The 16,093-nt window shown below is 43.6% G+C and overlaps 1 protein-coding gene across 2 annotated transcripts in view; it reads right to left on the reverse strand.

Annotated features, from left to right (window-relative positions):
• Window positions 1-1,409: 1,409 nt before the first annotated feature.
• Window positions 1,410-16,093, reverse strand: part of cblb (Cbl proto-oncogene B, E3 ubiquitin protein ligase) — a 53,132-nt gene continuing 38,448 nt past the window's right edge. The window contains exons 13-19 of one of the 2 annotated variants that reach the window (XM_040179938.2): window positions 12,272-12,363; window positions 11,337-11,471; window positions 7,245-7,300; window positions 6,819-6,926; window positions 5,965-6,111; window positions 5,652-5,762; window positions 1,410-5,227 (exon numbers count right to left, since the gene is read on the reverse strand). In XM_040179938.2, the coding sequence (XP_040035872.1) occupies window positions 4,974-5,227; window positions 5,652-5,762; window positions 5,965-6,111; window positions 6,819-6,926; window positions 7,245-7,300; window positions 11,337-11,471; window positions 12,272-12,363 (903 nt within the window). In that variant the 3' untranslated portion in view covers window positions 1,410-4,973. Of the gene's footprint in view, window positions 5,228-5,651; window positions 5,769-5,964; window positions 6,112-6,818; window positions 6,927-7,244; window positions 7,301-11,336; window positions 11,472-12,271; window positions 12,364-16,093 lie in introns of both variants that reach the window. The other variant, XM_040179936.2, reaches the window with a different exon arrangement.

Here is a 16,093-nt window from a genome sequence, read left to right on the forward strand (position 1 = left end):
TGGAAGTCATTGACTTACAGTGCAGCTCTGAGCTCAAAGCCCAGAGGCAGTCAAGCGGGATTTCAAGCACTTAGGGAGTTCAGTTTACCATCACCCCACCTGCATTTAAGCCCCAATCACCCACTCACCCATCTCAGGTTATCCATCGTCCTACCCAGAGATTGTATGTTTCAAGCCACCAGTATTCCTAGTGGGTTTTTTTTGGTCTTTCTGTTTTTCATTGCCAGGCCTTCTTCTTTCTCCCTCTCCAGCGTGTTAAGTCTGCTTGCGCCTGTGCTACTTTTTGGTTTGTTTTGCCAAGATCCGAAACCTGTAGTATTTGGTTGTTTCATTCCTTTGTGCCTGAGTCTCAGTCCTGATCCCTTACAATATTCTAATGTTTGGGTCGTCGTGGCGCAGGGGGTAGAGAGGGTGTGCTGTGAACCACAAGGTTGGTGGTTCGAGTCCCGGCTGCCCCATGTCCCATGTCGAAGTGTCCCCGGGCAAAATGTAAGAGCCATGGGTTAAAAATGTAATGTAAGTCACTTTGAATAAAAGCGTCAGCTAAATGACTTGTAATGTAATGTTTGCTTATTTCAATAAAGTCCCAACTAATAGTCATACAGTATATTTAATCATGATGCAAATCTCAATACACTGTCCAAAAATATTAAGCTCATATTGAAAAGAATGTTGAAAGTAGTTGGTCAAAAGTTCTTTGTTTGCTAAGTCTGTCATTAGCAAATGATATAGTGCATTCGGTGCGCTAGGGAGAATTTCTGGCAGCAGGAACTTGATGGGAAATAAACAACAGTTGTTTCAAGTGAACTGAAATTTTTTTAGGGAGTTTTTCCTCTGCCGATGTGAGGATTTCGGACAGAGGATGTCGCATGCCATACAGACTGTAAAGCCCTCTGATGAGCTATACAAAATAATTTTAATTTAATTGTATTAAATTGAATATTGCATATAGGAAGAAGATATGATCATCAGGTAACACTTAGGGGTATACACACAACACCTAACTTAGTAGAATCCATGTTGGGCTGGATCTGCACAAAATATATACTAATACAGAACTTCAGAAAATGGGACAAAAACAAAGAGGTTTTGGTCAGTAAAAATTCCTTTGAAAGGTGCCAACAGTAGCATTTAGCACCAGAGGCATTTCTGGGGTGTTGGGTGATTTATGATCGGAAAATCTCTGACATTCTTTAGTGACTTCCTGTTAATTTCAGAATTCCTGCCTTATTCTGTACATCCAAGAGCTTCCTCCTGTAGGAGCTAACGGGCAGAGTGAAGCTCCCTGAAGCTATAGTCATGTGTAACATCACTTATGTCTGATGCATTACTGTAAAAATTCTAACTTCTTTTGGCTCACTAGGAGCCTCCCATTGGATCAGGTCACAACACGAACACAGAAACAAAAAGGAATTACAAAGTTTTATTTACTCATTCATGAAAATATTGTATAAATTAAATCACACATTACATTATGTTTTACATATTGTCATTATGTTAAGTCTTTTACAACAGAGCATTTGGCATTAGAAAAAAAGAAAAGAATTACTTACTTTGTAACCTAAGGCCACTTACTGAAGGGGTTAAGAAAAAGGTTCAATGGAATGAAAGCCGGGTTTTTTTCAAGTTTGAGAAAGTGAAAATAGACCAGTGATTAAATTAAGCAGTAGTTAAAGAGAAATGCACCTGCATTTCATATCGGAATGTAATTTTCAAAATGTGCGATTGATTAGTTAATACTTACTAATCTATTGACAGCCCTAGTAAATAAATATGGTGATTAGGGGAGCAGAAAAAGCTTAGCTGATGACTCTGCATATTAAAATGCTTGATTATATTTTTATTTGTGTGTTTTTCTTTAGCTGACATTCTTTTATGGCTTTTGTGACAGAAATTAGACACTTTTCAGACTTTCCTCTTTGCACACAGCCTTGCTTGTTATTATCAATAATTGTTTAGGTATTGCTTGTATTGTTTGAAACCCTGTGATTGACTAACATTAATTTCAAACTACCGTCGTTTTCCGCTCTATAGTAATCTTAACGAAAGGAAAGGATAGCTGTTAATGGAAAGGCGTGTGGGGGTTTATTTCACGTCTGTTTCAGTGAAGTAAGTGCAATAAGCGTACTATAATTAGTATCAGTTGTGGGCCTCCCATATTGTGGACTCTATATTCCATAATGGGTGTTCTGTCTCCATCAGCATGACCATGAATCACAGCCTTTTGACAAACTGGTAGCAATGGAACCTGTTAATATGGCTGACTTATTCTAACACACACCACAACTAAAGAAAGTTATTTCATATGCGGTTGCATGCTCTCATTCTGAATACAAATGGATTTAAAATTCAGAGAGCTCTATCATTAGGACTGAGTTCATCATTTCCTCATGCTCTATCAGGATTTTCCAACTGAGCGTTGTTATTTTAAGCCAGACTGGGAAATCTTTGAGCGAAAACACTTAGATATCTGCTTTTTGATGGTCCTCAAATACAGGACACCTAAATCTGTCAACATTTTTGAGCTCTTCATAGAGGAAACTACAATACATTATCTCAAATACATTTTGACAGTATAATAATGGCTAGAGGGCAGAGAGCCCGGAAGTAAAAATGTGTCGATGGTTTATTGTGCTCGTCCCTGGCAATAGCTTGGAAATAAAAAGACATCTGGGCCCGGTTTTTCAAAAGTAATCCACTAGGATTTTGGATAACGGATTGGATCAAATCTTGAAAATTGATTTTTCAAAAGAAAAAACGGATTACATAATCAAATTACATAAAACCTTTAGTTTGGGTTTTTTAGAACTTTTTTGTAGGATTTGGATCACTTTGATCCAAAAAGTCTGGATTAAACTGATCCCATCAGAAGAGTGGATTCAGCGTGGATTTCATGCCCAAAATGTAATGAAAACTTGAAAAATGTATCAAATAATACTATATTTGGATCATGCAGTATCTTACAAGATATCCTATTTATTCATAAGGTTTTAATTTTATTTGTTCATCCGTCAGGCTACAGTGATTAGGTAGGCTTTAACGTATTCAGCCTTTCAGTATAGGCCTACAGCAAAGAAAGAGTTTGGCCTCATAAAATAATCCCCCAAACAGCTGTCAAAATTGACCAAAAACAATACATTTTATTGTGTCACTAATTGATATATATATATATATTCATCACAATCGAAAATATTTTTGTTTATAGAATATTTATTAGTGATGCATGCAATGATTACAGAATAACCAAAAAAATGCAAAGAATGGCAATCACTGATTTTTGAAATCCAAAACAAATCCAAATCCCTTGTTGCACGTCCTGTTTGCTCGTTCTGGCAGAGGAACAACTGACTCTGACCAAACTGCAGCAAACCAAGGCCAGACTTGAGATCCGCCTCCTAAAGGCTACGCTCAGACAAGCTGGTCTCTCCACATCAGATGAGGAAGTCTGAAATTATTGTGAAGTATTTGACATTAAGTCTTTTTTTTAATTCAATACATCTATATTTGAAACTTGTTATAAATATCCTCAATGTACAGTGTTTGTGTTGTAAGTCTCAGATGAGCGGACTGCTGGAAGAGGATGGAGTGGGGTTTTTCTTGTTTTTAGTTTTTTTTTTTTAAATGTGTGTGTTTTCATTTCAAATAAAAATAAACTTGTATTGACCCCACACTGGCTATTCTACTTGTTGCTCTTCTACATTGTGATTTCCTATCCTGTTTGAGCACTGGTTATCCAGATTTGGTGATCCTGAAAAGTTCCTATCCATCAGATTGATCCAATCCGATGTTGCTTTGAAAAACTGGCTCAAAAGTAAGCTGGATTACGTGATCACGGATCGCAAAAAAAAGGATTACTAAATCCGGATCAATTTTATCCGGATTAAACCTTTTGAAAAACCGGGCCCTGGACTTCATCGCTATCTCAGTTTTGTGCAAACAGAGAGATATGACATTTCACCATTTGCTTCATTTTAGGTCTGAGGCTGTCACCTGGGTTAAAAAAAACCTGGTCAGACAAAAGGATATGAAGGAGAAAAGACTTCTTCTGCCTTCTTACTAGAGCTCAAAAATAAGAAGAAAACAATCTTATTTTAACCAATCGCCAAAACAATGAAATGAAGTCCCAAATTATAAATGAAAATTATTGTCTGGCAACAACTCATATACTACTAAAGATGAAATGGAACATATCCAATACATGCATTGATGAATTGTTGTGGTGCAATGCACCTTAGATTCTGGGATTTTAATTCTATCTCATCTCATAATATGGATGCTCTGCAGACTTCTGTTTTTACTGTTATCAAATTTTGTGGGAGAGCAAAACAATAACATCCAATTCATGGCTTTAGTTGTGGAGAAAATGTACTAAGGTATAGCCATTCATGCACATTCATAGGCACCACAGATGAAGAAAGCTTATTAATATTTACAGAAACAAAGAGCAAAACTAAGCCTTTGACCATCTCCATGTGTACTGTGCATATTTTACGCTGTTTATTCTCACTCCAAATGAGATACTAAGTTAATCAAAAAAATGAACCTCTGAAGTTCCGGTACAGTTTTATCCGGGTGTGGGCTAAACAAACAATCAATAAGGCATCTACTTACTCCATCTAACAGCTCCCACTCACTAAATCCCTCTAAATTGTGTTAAATCAGCAAGACCCTGGATAGACACTGTAATATTAAGTAAATAAAATAAAGTAAATAAAAGGAACCCTACAAATTAGCTGCACCTTTTTGGCAGAAAAGAGCTGGTAAATGGACTGTACTTGTATAGCGCTTTTTTGTTTTTCTACTGCAAATTATTTCTAGCCAATTTGTAATAAACATCATCTGTTTGGTAACAATAAACAATTCTCCTGACATATTTCTGTTGTAGTCCTAGGCAAAGCAGAATAGAAAAAGCCATTTTTAGTAGATCATTCAGAGGCACAACTTTACTACTCTCCCCTTTTTACGGTCACAGACTAGAGGTTCAGTCTCGGGGCCGCTAAGGCAAACTCATGCAGAATGTTTCTGGCAACATCCACTTTGTGCTGGGCAATCATCAAGGCCCGCTTTACGTCGTCAAAGGAGTATCCCTCCCCCATTAGTTTTGCAATTTTGGCGTCAACGTTCTCCAAGTGCAAGCTCTGGGGTTTGCCCGGCTTAATGTGTGGAGGGATCGTCCTGGGCAGTGGCTTGGGTGGCCTGGCAGGGGCCTGCAAATAGTCAATTGATACTTGGAGAGAGAAGGAGATAAACCATGTCAGTGGAAAAAGATCTGCGGCACTCTGGAGAAACTTGAGCATTATTAGAGGTCCTTAGACTTCACAGAACAAAAGCTTTGACATTTTCTCCAACATGTGGCCTGAGTCATATTGTTTTATGAGTTTGGACCTTTATTATTAAGTTATCACTGTCCTACAAAACTACAAAGCAGATATATTTATCATCAATTGAAGAGATGAAAAAACAAAAAAATATATGCCTATTTTAGATGAGACATCCAGGAAAATGAAAAAAACTGAATCCTAACTCATTGGCCTGATTTGGATTTTGAGGGTTCAGACAAACTTTCCACATCTGCATAAAACAACTTCCACTGTAATCTGGATTTGGGTTCATTCATATGTGGGATTTGTTAAAAAGGTTGCGGTGCCTACCTTGACTGGCTGATAATTGGTCGTACTCAAGGCAGCCCCTGAAACTTTTACCATGCTCTCCGTGTCGTCTGACAAGAGGCAGAGGAGCAGCTCTGTTCAGCATGTCAAACACTGCTCCTAGACCACACGCAAAGGCACAACAAAGTAAGGCTATGTTAAATTTGGATTTTTCCAAAATGTGCACAAATTATAACATTTCAGGCTCTGTGAGAGAAAATAATTAGATTGGCAAACACTGTAGGTGATTCAATACATTTCTATATTTCTTGAAAATTTTGATCGCAATTGAGATATCAAGAGTTTGCCAGCTTACCGTGGGTTGACAATAAGTGCTCATGTCCAGAGGAAGGCCTGTGTCGTTGTGCAATGACAGAAGACGAGGAGGAGTTGCAGAATGAGGACGAAGAAGAGGATGAGAGGTCGATGAAGCCAAGTCTTGGTTGGGACGGAGCGTCTAATGCTGAAACACAGACAACACTGATCTCTCTGCTCGGACTCAAAGTTCCTAGTTAATTCACAATGAGCAGCCTGATGCTGCTATGAAGTCCAAACAGCTGACATGCTGTCCTTCAGAGAAAATCAAAGAGAGGACCTTTGTAAAAGGGAAACAAGGATTGGGACATGAGGTACACAAAGGCTGAATATACATTTGTTGTTGGTATTCTGGGTTAACAGAAATTACAGGTGGAGCTCATTAGACATCAAACATACATATAAGCACATAATGACTTATTACTGGAATCAGAATTGAAATCTAACGCAATTAAACAGAAATTGGGACCATGTGAACTCTACTATGGTGGGTTTGAAAAAAACATCAGTGCTGTTTAACAACTGCGACTATTTTTTTAAATGATACAAAGCTAATGCTATTTTATAGTTTATGAATCCATACTACTATCTGTTATTATTATTATATTCTGCCTGCAACATATCACACAGAGATTAAAGTGGCATGTGAATATAAAAGAGATATTTCCACGTATCACCTGAGATTTGTTGGATGAGGTCATGTTTGACCCTGGGGGATTTGTACATGCTACAATGCTGACATTTTACAGTTAAAATTGGTACCACAACACATGTCTGCTGTGCACGGAAGACAAGGTTGAATCCAATAGCAGCAGGGCTGAGACAGGCAAGGAGTTGGGGGTGGGGATGGGCTACCTGTCGGAGGCAGCAAAATGTCATAGTCAGTGGCTATGTTGTTAGGGTCGAAGGGGCACAGGTGAGTCCCCTGTGAGATCAACCCCCTGACCGGCTCACAGTGTCCACCTGATGATCAGAGGCAGAGAACAGACTTTTTACTGATTTAATAAATTAGACAGATTAAGACAGTGTACCGTTATCAAGATAATTTATTTTAACAAAAGCATTACGTTTACTGGAAACTAATTAAAATTACCTCCAGCCTATTTCTGATGGTAAGACTCAAGTGTGGATTAAATAAGGTGTACTAATATTCTCACAGAGTTTCCATGAACCATTAGGCATCCTATTCACTCTGCACAATACACCAATGAACTCTCAGTACTAAGGAGTCAGATACAGAACTTTTGATGTTCAATATTTTCTTCTGGCTTCAGGACTCACCAAGCTGCAGATGCTTCTCCTCAATTGAAGGCTCTGGAGAGCTGTTCATTGAGTGCCTGAATAATAAGAAATATATTTTTGTTTGCAGCAGCCTAATTAAACTCAAATGGAACCATCATAGTTGTATCGTCATAGTAGTTCTATTTCATCCTTGCTGACCGCCAGAGGCAGTGCTTCACACTGGATTATCTTATGTCTCGCGCATGCGCAGGTCGAGTCCTTATACCAACAGTCACCTGTGACCCCGGATGACCTCCCGTCACGTATAAGTACCGGTGTCATCCTGAGATCAGTCCTATTTCATCTTCTGGCTACGTAGGTAGCTATTCTGGTATCTATCCATCCATCCATCCATCTTCAGCCGCTTATCCAGGGTCGGGTCACGGGGGCAGCTCCAGCAGGGGACCCCAAACTTCCCTTTCCCGGGCCATATCTACCACCTCTGACTGGGGGATCCCAAGGCGTTCCCAGGCCAGTGCAGAGATATAATCTCTCCCCCTAGTCCTGGGTCTTCCCCGGGGCCTCTTCCCAGCTGGCCGTGCCTGGAACACCTCCCTAGGGAGGCGCCCAGGGGGCATCCTCACAGATTCCCAAAACCACCTCAACTGGCTCCTTTTGATGCAAAGGAGCAGCGGCTCTACTCCGAGCTCCTCACGAATGGCTGAGCTTCTCACCCTATCTCTAAGGGAGACGCCAGCCACTCTCCTGAGGAAACCCATTTCGGGCCGCTTGTACCCGACCTAGTTCCTTCGGTCATTCGGACCATAGGTGAGGGTAGGAACAAGGATTGACCGGTAGATCGAGAGCTTTGCCTTCCGGCTCAGCTCTCTTTTCGTCACAATGGTGCGGTAAAGCGAGTGCAATACCGCCCCTGCTGCTCCGATTCTCTGTCAGAGCTGCCCCTCTAAGAGGGAACGTCGTGCTTCGTCGTAGGTCTATCAAGCATGGCGTTCTCGCCCAGACTAACTTGGCTGATGTGTTGCAGGCTAAATAATTAGGTCAGCGGTAACGCTTTGTACATTTGTTTATAAACATTACGGCTGCCATGGTTAGCAGGGTGTTCCCACCCAAACTCGGCTGATGTGGTGCTGGTGGACTAATAACTAGGTCAACAATAGCACTGTGTACAATTGTGTTTATTAATGTTACAGCTTCACAGTTAGCATGGTGGTCCCACCCAGACTAACTGATGTGGTAGTAGTTGACTAGATCAACAGTAACACGTTGTACATTCGTTTTAGAAACATTACGGCTGTCACAGTTAGCAGGGTGTTCCCGCCCAGACTAACACTGCCGATGTGGTGCTAGTTGACTAACTAGGTTAACAGTAGCACTGTGTAAAATAGTTTCTATTGAGGTTACAGCCTCATAGTTAGCAGGGTGGTCCCGCCCAGGCTAACAGATGCGGTACCGGTTGACTCGGTTAACAGCAGCATTCAGTACACTTGTTCTGTAATATTTGCAACTATCACAGTTTGCAGGGTGCTCTCTCGCGCAGACTAACTGATGAGGTGAGAGCTAGTTGAACCGGTCAGCAATAGCACTTTGTACATCTTGCAACTACCACAGCTAGCAGGGTGCTCTCGCCCAAACTAACTGGTGTGGTGCTAGTTGACTGGAACAACACTAGCACTGGCTACATTTCTGATGGGACCTTACGGCTAACACATTTAGCAGGGTGCTCTCGCCCAGGCTAACAGGACGAGATGCTACGTCTGACCAGAACGACACAGACATTGTGTCATTGGAGATCTAGCAGTGATCACGGTTACCCTGTGTCCTCACTTGGGCTAACACCGTGGAAAGCTGGCACTGAGACTGCGACTATCTGTTAGCAGAGTGTCCATGCTCAAGCTTACTCGTAGAGATGCTAAGTGGACTGAATCGACATTGACGTGGTGTCCACTGAGGCTTTTTACATTGTGCAGCTGTCGGTTGGCAATGTATCTTCGCTCAAGGTAATACACCATTCGCTACAGCAACTGTCCTAGTGAAGGGAGTGCTCCCGCTCCCCTCTCACTGTAAGGACCAGCTATCCGACCTGTGTCCACAGTAGCAGAAGCACTCCCGCTCAAGCTAACTGGGGGGGGGACCCCGATATCTGCAGCCCAAGATCCTAGTGAAGAAAGTGCTCCCGCTCCCCTCTCACTTTAAGGGCCAGTTGCCACAATGGCAGAGCTGCTCTGGCTCGAGCATACTGGTGGGACACTGATATCTGCAGCGAAAATCCTGGTGTCCCCTCTCACTGTACGGATAGGATATTTTCTGCCTGCTTCCACAGTCGCAGAAGTGATCTCACTCAAGTCAACTGGTGGGACATTAATATCTACAGTAACTATTCTAGTCAAGGCAGTGTCCTCACTGCTAGGAATGTCTTTTGGCCTGCTTTCTGCAGGACCAGAGTGCCCTTGCTCAAGCTAACTCAGAAGCCTGCATTGACTAGTGGCCACGTTTAACTCTACAGGCTATGGCACCTGTATAGCTCCTCTTCAGCTTGAAGGCTGATGACACAACAGGGTGGTCAGCCTTATTGGCATCTCCCTTTTCCACCTCATGCTTGCTTTGCTGCAGCAGGCTACCTCTTGCCACTTCCACCGGCCGCAGAGATTTCACTGCAGATATTTGCCCTCATATCGAGGGAATTTGGAAGTCTGATATCCACCCTTCTCCAGACTCGCCGCTGGGTTTGGCTGGCGCAGTCACCCCTGTCAGAGAATCCTCCGTAGTGTCACCGTGGAAGCCTGAGAAGCTGTTTGTCAGCCGCTAAACCAGGTGCCTCGGCGAAGTATTGTAGATAGCCAGGGCAGACAGCAGTTCTGTTTCTTCACAGGAACATGCCAGCATATCTATGGGGTTCCACTTTGGCCCTCCTCAGCCCCCAGCTAACTCCAGTAATTGTCACAGGTTGCCTAGACCCCAGCTTGTACCCATGCAACCCGACCATATGTTTCCCACAGGCAACTGCCAAACCTGGGGCCCAATCGTCAAAATCTCCAAGCAGGGGGCCAAGAAATTTGGTCTCAGGGCCAGCATTTGGTTATTCCTTCCAGCAGCAGATTGGCTACTGGGCAGTTCATGCATTAGACCCCAGGGTGGTTTTTACCCTATCCCAAGGGTATAAGCATCAATTCCAATGCTGGCCTCCAGCCGGGTCGCAATGACCAACATCACCATACCGGCATCCCTAGCCCTGAGCCAGGAGTTAAGGTCCTGGCTGGGGGAACTATTGAGGCTGGACCCTCTGTCACAACCCGTGGGGGTAATACTTGAGCCTAACGTCTGGTAAGAAAGAGAGGCTTCGGACTATGTACAGTCACCGACCTGAAGTCTAAGTCCTGCAGTGTTGCCATTGCACATGTAGAGCACAGCAGACGCCTTGCGTTCTGTCTCCTAGGAAGAGTGGTTCACCTCCTCTCACGTGGCTCGGTGGGGCCTCAAGGTGAAGATGAGGTGGAACCACCCTAGCCCTTCTCAGAGCACTACCACCGTTAGGATGGCCCTGTGGGGCTGTCCGTCGCCCCAGCGCATGTGGACAACTTCCCCACAGCCTCTCCCCTTCTAAGAGGTAGACGGTTGCCTTACATATTTTTCCGCCTCTAGGGTGGACTGACTGCGGGCGGCTTCAGGCTGCACAGCCTTCACTTGTATGCCAAGTTTCGGGACAATGGTAGCATCAAAACACTACCTTATCCCCGGGGAGCCCCTGTGGCATTTTGCCTCTCACAGCAGATACCTGCCTCCGAAGGCACAGGGGTGTAGAACAAAACACTGCTCCGGACCACAGGAGCCCGCCAATGTTCAAGAGCTAGCACTCAAGCATTTCCCGCTATTCCGTGAGGGAAAGCAGGTGTTTTTCTAGTTGGACAACACCTCTTCTGTGTTGACGCCAATATTAAGGGGGGAAACTGATTACGCTTACTTTGCCTGCAGCGTTTGCAGCGTCTGCAGCGTATAAAAACTCGACCTGCGCATGCGCGAGACAGAAGATAATCCAGTGTGAAGCACTGCCTCTGGCGGTCATCCAGGATTCATAGAACCATAGTTACATACGTAACTTTCGCTTTAAAACACAGCCAAAAACACAGCCAGTACCTGCCAGCTACAGAAATGCAAATGGGAGCCTGGCTCAAGCAGACGCTGGATGAAGGGATCTGATAGTGGTCCTCCAGCCTCTCCATCACTCCCCACTTTTGCTCTACTACAGGGCTCCTTGAAGAGTTGGAGGGTCTGTGAAGATGACCATGGTTTATTAACCCTCCATTAGTGTCATTCGTACAGTTATTACATTCAAATTGAAACCTCCAACAGGAGGTTCATCCGAAGAAGCCTTAGAGTTAAAGGAAAGGCAAGTAGGTAATCTAGCATATGTTGAATTGAATGTTACTTAATTCTACAGTGGTCCTGCCTTACTATTCGCAGTAGTTTTATTATTTTTTGTATGAATTGAACGCACTTCATGTATTTTACGTTGTTGATTCTGTACACTGGGATAACTAGAGAGGGATCCCTACTCTGCTGTTTTCTTCCTAAGTTTTCTTCCTTTTTTATTTTTATGCCAATGTAAGGGTTTCGGGACAGAGGATGTTTCCTGTGTGCAGACTGTAAAGCCTTCTGAGGAAAAATAAAATTACTTTTTTACTAAAACACTAGTCCTAGTGACAGTAAAGTCTTGTTTATAAGATAACTAGACGGCTATTTTGTTCTATTATCATTTACGTCTACATAGTGCGGTTGTCAACTTTAAAGTAAATTGAGATTTCCCATGCACATTCCATTGATCTAACAGATATTCATCCAACGTGTTTAATCTCTGTATGAATTACAAAAACTAAATCTAAATCTAAATCAGAGGAACTATTAACTAGTGCAGTTGGATATCCCCAGTCACAGTAACATACAACCGCATGGACGCTGCAATCTTCTCTGCACATATCATATAAATGTTTTAGACAAATCCTTTCAATATTGACCAAGTTATTCAGGACATTTCGAGTGAGACTGGATGTGTGACTGTGTGTGATACTCACTTATAGCTACTGGCAAGTGTGGACTGCATTGGCGAGTGCCGTGAGGGAAGGATTTCATATTCACCGCTGACTGGCCCCTCATCATAGAAGGACTGCACACATGAGGCAAGGGGGGGGACTTACAAAAAGCACAATGGACCAACTGCAAATGTGATACCCACTGAATTGACGAACTAAAGTAAACTAGTCCAGCTTTAGATATGTCATGTTCTTTCCTGATTCTGCTGGGGTAGTGTGGTCCTGATCACTTATCAAACACAGCCAGGACACCGTACTGTAACAAACAGCAATGTTTTAAGCACTTACTGTAGCTTCAAATCAATTTACTAAAAAAGCCAGTATGGTTTTATCAGATGTGTTTATGTGCATTTTTTTTCTTTTAATAAAGTCTAATACATTTCCAACTACAGACAATTTTGTGAAAAACCGGATCCAAGGTGTAAAGCCCCTGTACCCGCCCCCCCGCTTCCGGTCGCCCATGCGTCCGAGACCTGTCGCCAATTTTCCTCTAAGTGTGATTGTTGTGTCCCTGATTGTTTCAACCTGTGTCCAATCACCTGCACCTTCCCAGTGTGTTTAAATCGTGTGTCCCTTGTCGCCTTGTTGCATTGTTAGTCTAAGTCTTGATTTGTTTGGTTTACCTTGTGTTTTGATCGCCACTTACCCGTCTTTTGTGGTATTCTACTATATGTATTCTATATAGTTTTTTTTTTGGAAATCTGCAAGTCTGCGTTTGAACAAAAATATGAATGCTTCACACACTTCGAAGCATTAAAGTCTTGGCTACAATCCCCATGGAACTCGAAGAAGATGAAGATGCTCAAAATGCTCAAACACAACTTTTGTATTAGTATTAAGTAGTAAGTATTTTGGTTGATGGGGGTGTCTTTGTAGTGGGCGAGATAATCCCACTTCTTTCTGATCATGCCATCAGAAGCCTGGGCAGGCAGTACACGTCTGAGCTCTCTGACAAGCAAATGGACATGTACTTTACCATATGAATCTCTTCCCGCAGATACTACAGGCCTCATGCTAGATCTGCTCTCTATCGTAACCTCTCCTCTCTCACCTATCACACACCCACTCCACACATGTCTCGTCACAGGACCCTCGAGAACTGGCAAATCCCCTCCGGCTCCGTGGCTGTCTGAACGGTGCGTGTCGTGAGAGCCAACATGCGAGCATCGGAAAGGAGATGGCGTAAATATAAACAACCTGAAGACCTGCTTTTCAATCTCTTCTCTCCTCTTTTTCTGCTTCTATCTCCGCTGCCAAAAGCTCTTTCTACCAATCCAGAATCGAATCTTCATTTTGTAACCCAAAAAACTCTTTTCTATCTTCTCCAACATCCCCGAACCCGCTAGTCCTCCTCCCCCTCCATCCTTCTTCTGGGAGACTTTACCAAAAAAATAGCTGACACACGCTCCTCTTTCTAAAACCCACCGCCTACTACTCGTGTCCCACCGACTTCACCTCTATCGCCCTCACTTCCCTCTTTCACCACCCTGTCTCCAAACCAAATTCTTACCTTAGTAACCTCTGCCCGTCCGACCACCTGCCCTCTTGACCCCATTCCATCACATGTTCTACAATCTATCACTCCTGACCTTATTCCTTTCCTCACCTTTCTCATCAACAATGCTCTGTTATGGTGGCTGTTTTCCCAATTCTCTGAAGGAGGCAAGAGTTAACGCACCCCTGAAGAAACCTACCCTCGAACCTTCTGATGAAAACCACCACAAACCGGTCTCGCTTCTTCCCTTTTTGTCCAAAACTCTTGAATGTGCGATCTTTAACCAACTCTCCTCCTATCTCCACCGTAACAACCTCCTTGACCCCCACCAGTCAGGCTTCAAGGCAGGCCATTAGACACAGACAACAGAGAAACTTCCCACTGCTAGAGCCGCCTCTCTCTCCTCTGTCCTCATCCTTCTGGACCTCCCTGCTGCATTTGACACAGTTAACCACCAGATCCTTATTTCCTCCCTTCAGGAACTTTGTGTCACAGGTTCTGCTCTCTCACTTCTCTCGTCCTACCTCGACGGCCGGACTAACCGGGTAACCTGGCGAGGATCTGTGTTGGAACATTGTACTCTTACTACTGGAATTTCTCAGGGTTTCGTCCTGGGTTCCCTCCTCTTCTCGGTCTACACCAACTCTCTCGGCGCTGTCATTCACTCGCATGGCTTCTCCTACCACAGCTATGCCAATGACAACTAATTCTCTCCTTCCCTCACTCGGACACTGTGGCGGCACGGATCTGTGCCTGTCTGACTGACATCTCTCAGTGGATGTCCGCTCACCATCTGAAAATTAACCCCGACAAGACTGAACTACTTCTCTTTCCGGGAAAAGATTCTCCCACCCAGGACTTGGCGGTTAACTTTGGTAACTCCGTGCTAACGCCCACTTTGACTGCTAGGAACGTCGGCGTGACACTCGACAGCCAACTCTCCCTGACTCCCAACATCACTGCGATAACACAATCCTGTAGATACATGCTCTACAACATCAACAGGAGAATCCACCAAACAAGAAGGTCTGCCCACTCTGTAATACTCCCAATGCAAGCCTCCAGCACATGCTTTCGTAGGGACGCAATAGATGGTCAATAGATCAGGTACTGGCAGAGCTAGTTGAGGTGCTGGAAGGGCGCAGACGGGAAAGCAGGGGATGTCTCCCCCAAATGGAACGCCACATCAACTTTGTCTCGGAGGGTAGAGGAAGAAGAAGCACCAGGCCAAGAGAAACACCAAAGCTCTTTTCCTCCGACCAGGAGTGGAACATGCAAGTAGATGTTGGCAACCACACGCCTACTGAGGGACACAGGTGTCACAGGTAGAACTTAAGAACTGGTAGAAGGCTAAAGACTTAAGAACTGGCGGACGAGGCGGAGAAGGGCAGCTTTTGGCTGTGGCTAAGAAGGAGTGGAAAGAGTTAACCCATATACCAAGTGCAGGGGGTGAGAGGGAGACATCGCCACTCCGCCACCAGGAGACTTCCAGGATTAAAGGAGCAATGGAGAAACAATGGTGAATGGTGTTTCCTTGGCTGATGAACCTGCAGCTGATCTACGGGCACCAGAGGAGGTTCGTCAGGCAGCAATGTATAGCAGAAAAATACAGCTACCTTATCTTTGACCAGAACATAGCCTTTAACTCTCAGATAACGCAAACTTTAAGGAATGGAATCATATTAATCCTGTATTATCCTGCGTCTCTGCACTGGCTCAATCAAGAATAGAATTTAAAATACTCACCCACAGGGCAGAAACTGTGCCTTGAAACAGTCGTATCTTCAGGAGCTTATAATACCATATTGCTCTACTAGAGAGTTGCACTCCATACATGTGGTTTACTTGTGATTCCTAGAGTCTTAAAACACATTGTAAAGCTGTGTGAGGCAAATGTGTAATTTTGGGCTGTAGAAAAGTAAATTAAAATCAAAATTAGCAGGAATGGATGGTCCTCGCTACGCCACACACGTTGAGGCACTACCGTACCACTACAAACCCCGCTGAGAAAGCCTGTGGCAGTCGGACAAATGTCTGCGAGTCAGTTGTTGTTAACCGCGTGAAGCAACGCCATATTTTACTCTAAATGTGTGTAAAGTTTAGTTACAATTTGAGCATGTTTAGTCCCTCAAAAGTACTTGTTGTTTAGTATGAAGAATGGGTTACCATGGCAACAGCGCTACACAAAACATGAAATGCTTCTTGGGCTGTCATCAAAGTCTTGTGTTTCTGAAGAATACATTTCATGTCAATCTGATTTACCTACTGTGAGAAGCAAGTCAAAGTATAGAAATGTTTACTTCCGGTTT

This window comes from Gasterosteus aculeatus, chromosome 7 (genome assembly GCF_964276395.1).
Source record: "Gasterosteus aculeatus chromosome 7, fGasAcu3.hap1.1, whole genome shotgun sequence".
NCBI lineage: Eukaryota > Metazoa > Chordata > Actinopteri > Perciformes > Gasterosteidae > Gasterosteus > Gasterosteus aculeatus.